This window comes from Aplysia californica, unplaced genomic scaffold, assembly GCF_000002075.1.
Source record: "Aplysia californica isolate F4 #8 unplaced genomic scaffold, AplCal3.0 scaffold00004, whole genome shotgun sequence".
Lineage (NCBI taxonomy): Eukaryota > Metazoa > Mollusca > Gastropoda > Aplysiida > Aplysiidae > Aplysia > Aplysia californica.
This window is the reverse complement of record NW_004797274.1, coordinates 658,569-662,025: the sequence shown is the minus strand read 5'-3', so window position 1 is coordinate 662,025 and position 3,457 is coordinate 658,569. Positions and strand designations below refer to the sequence as shown.

General features: G+C 40.4%; 1 protein-coding gene across 1 annotated transcript in view; it reads left to right on the top strand.

Annotated features, from left to right (window-relative positions):
• Nucleotides 1–1,554, top strand: part of LOC101861477 (dynein regulatory complex protein 11) — a gene marked incomplete at its 5' end in the record, with an annotated part of 11,641 nt that extends 10,087 nt beyond the window's left edge. The window contains 2 exon segments of the mRNA XM_013079693.1: nucleotides 370–542; nucleotides 1,141–1,554. Of these exon segments, the coding sequence (XP_012935147.1) occupies nucleotides 370–542; nucleotides 1,141–1,395 (428 nt within the window).
• Between the last annotated feature and the right edge of the window lie 1,903 nt (nucleotides 1,555–3,457).

Genomic DNA, 3,457 nt, shown 5'->3' with positions numbered 1-3,457 from the left:
TGTGTGTGTGTGCGCGTGTATGAGTGTGTATATGTATATGTGCGTATGTGTGTATGAGTTTAACAAGTATATTTTTTAAGAGGGGATGAACCGTTGTTGTTGTCCCTTTTCATGGTAATCTTTAAAAAATAATGATTATAATATCACTGACAAGAAATGAAATTGCCCGTCTTTAACGCTTTGTTTCATTTGCTTGATCTCACAATTTATCTTTCCAGAACCCCCCCCCCCCCAAACCACACACATACACCCTCAATTTTTTTCCACCCTGGTACATTATTATTAAAAACACAAAACACTGAACAAATTTGATACATGTTTAATAAAACAAACTCAGAACACAAATGAAATATTCCATATTGTCTCAAGGCACGTCGAAATACCCGTTCAAAGCGTCCATGGCACCCATGATGAAGCTGTACCAGCGCCTCATCTTCATCTTCCCGCCCACGCATAGCTCCCGGTACCAGCTGTGGGAGCGGCTCATCAAGGCTTATCGCGGAGTCCTGGACGACAAGTTTGACCTCAGCAGTCTCACCAAGGTCCGTTTTGGGGCTACGTCAAATGTTTCGTTGTTGTCGTCAATATTTTATTTTATGTTCCCATGTTGGTAAAACCCGTGGTTTTGTCCCACTTTATGATTGCGCCTTTGACAGAAATGATACTTCCAATAATTACTGCAATTTTGATTACAGAAAAATGGTGTCGTCTTCGGGGGAGATTATGAGGATGGGGTAAAAAAAAAAATAAGAACAACAAATTTAGGAGAATGAGAAGAGAAAAGAGTATCATCCAAATTATTTCGGAACCGGCCCCCTTTGACCTTGCCTTCCAACATTTGAATTTGTTTAAGACGGCCATCCATTGTGGAGAAGAAAAGTAGACATCTTAGACAGGTGGCCGTCTTATATCGTGTCCTTGTCCTTATAATGTTAAAAAAATGCAAGGGGTTAAATGGGAAGAGGCCGATAGTACAGATGATCGTTTTATACAGGTGGCAGTTACAGCAAGCGGAACTGTATTATAATGGCACTCTCCAAGAGAACCCTCTGTTCACGATGACCACTTTTCCCCTCGACAGTGGGTGGTTGTCTTTAACAGGTTTCACTACTAAACTGACCCCCCCCCCCCTCCCACCAGGTGTCTCAAGGGTTCACGGCCGGGGATATCCTCAACGCCGTGCGCGAAGTGCTCACGGAAAAGCGGCTGAGACGACAAGCCCTGCACCCGCTCCGGAGCACCGAGTTCCTCAACAGGATCGCCACCTTTGACCCCGTGTTCATCTCCGAGCTCGAGGAGTTCCGCTTGTGGCTGGTGAAGACGCCGCTGGCAAAGAAAAGATCGGGTCTGCTGGCGATGGAGGGGGAGGGCCAGGACATCATAGGGCTACTCTAGATTAGATCTGTGACAACATGGGCAAGCCCAGAGAGCAAATTAATCTTTCTTTTCAGGAAAGAGAAGAAAACATACAGTCGAACCTATCAAAGATGGCCATCCATTGTTGATGAAAAAAAGTGGCCGTTTTACGCAGTGTCATAATAATGTTTTTTTTTGTTTTTTAAAATTAAATACCGCTAAGGGGAAAGTGAAAAGTAGTCATTTGTACATGTCATTGTCATAATATACAAGTGGCCTTTAGAGCAGGTACTTTGACTGTGTCTGATTCTTTTAAAGATTGTTTCTACAACGTGTATTTTTTTCTTTTGGTTTTTGTTTTGTTTTGTTTTTGTTTGTTTTTTTCATTCTTCAACATTTAGAATTCGGATTTCGACAAAAATTTCGCCAATACATGTGACCAGTACCACCGATTACGAACCTGCAAAGTGTCAAAATTTTGGGATTAGTACATTTGAAAAGCTGGCCGATACATGTCTCTATCGATACGCGGAGTGCACACTCGTGAGACTGGTTGGATTTGCGTATTTTGGATCGAAAACGGAAGTCAAAGCAAAAGGGCTATGGTTCGTAATGAATGGAGCCAGGTAGACGTTCAGAAAGAATAATACAAATTGTACTTTTGACTTGATACAGTTTTTGTTAAGCCAACAATCAGATCAGTAGCCAACATACTACTTGTGACAACAGGTAAGCCCTATTTATCATTTTACACCCCCCCCCCCCCCCCCACCCCCATTCTTGAAAGGAATAACTGTTCTAGTGTTTGATGATGAACCCTCTCATCTTTCCAGAGCCCAAAATAATTTTCGCTGCTTTTCGTAATTCTCCCGAATAATAGGCCTACTCAATGTAGGACCTATTCATGGTAAAAAAAACTACCAGCAACATAATTTGTGAATTATACACGAATATTCTCTCTCCACACCAGATCAAGCTAAGACAAACTGTCATCAGTTCAGTAAACTATGGTTTCAATTGTCGTTAGTGACATTATGTATAGTCTGCATAATCCGACTAGTGTACACTTCACTTACTTAATAACATGGTTGAGCAAGAATACCACCGAAATGCACGTCATTTGGGATAGTGCCATTACATGAAATTGTACCTGTATTAATGTCTCTTAATGGAAACACCAAAGACTCGCTGGGCAGCTGCAACCCCCCGAAATGTACATAAAATCACAAACACATCTTGTGAATTTCCATTATAATATACGCTTTTGATATTCTAACATACATAATATGCAATATGCAAAAAAATGTACGTACATGTATATGCATGGGCGTGTATAAGTTATTTTATTGTGTGTTTGAGTGTGTGTTTGTGTGTGTGTGTAAGAATATGTGTGTGTGTGTGTGTGTGTGTGTGTGTGTGTGTGTGTGTGTGTGTGTGTTTGTATGTGTTTGTTTGTGTGATGCAGTAAGGCGTAAGGTGATGTGATTCGGAGGAAAATCAAGCTGTAACAACTTCATAGAACATTGTTCCGAAAAGAAAGGTGACAAATTCATATCGATATATATATAACCATCTGAACAAAACCATAATATGTAACGGATAGGTCAAGCTACCATTTCTTTGTATCGTTTTTGTCCTTGAAAACAACGAATAAAATGGGGGGGGGGGGGAGGCTTAAAACTAGTTGTTGTTCATGCCTGATATAACTTAAAAGTTAAAAGTCTATAGCGTTGTGTTGATGAATGCTTTACCGTTGTTATTTATTTTTTACTTGTATTTTTATCGCTTGGCGGTTACCATATATTATCATGGTATCAAATGGTGGTCCTGGTAGTAATTTGGTATTTATAGTCATTGCTCAGATCTGTCATTGACTAACTCTCGGTGCTTACACATTGTGAGTGGTATTGTGGTTTTTTTTTTCTTTTCTTTGTTTTATGTCAGTTGTACAAAGTGCAGGGTTCAAATAATACAAAGCACAGACCATACTTCAATCGAGTTGACTGAATGGAACATCATCATCATCATCCAGTGCCAGATCTGCGACAGACATCGGCGATCATGGTTCTCCATTCATTCCTTTGCTCGGATGCTCCCAAAA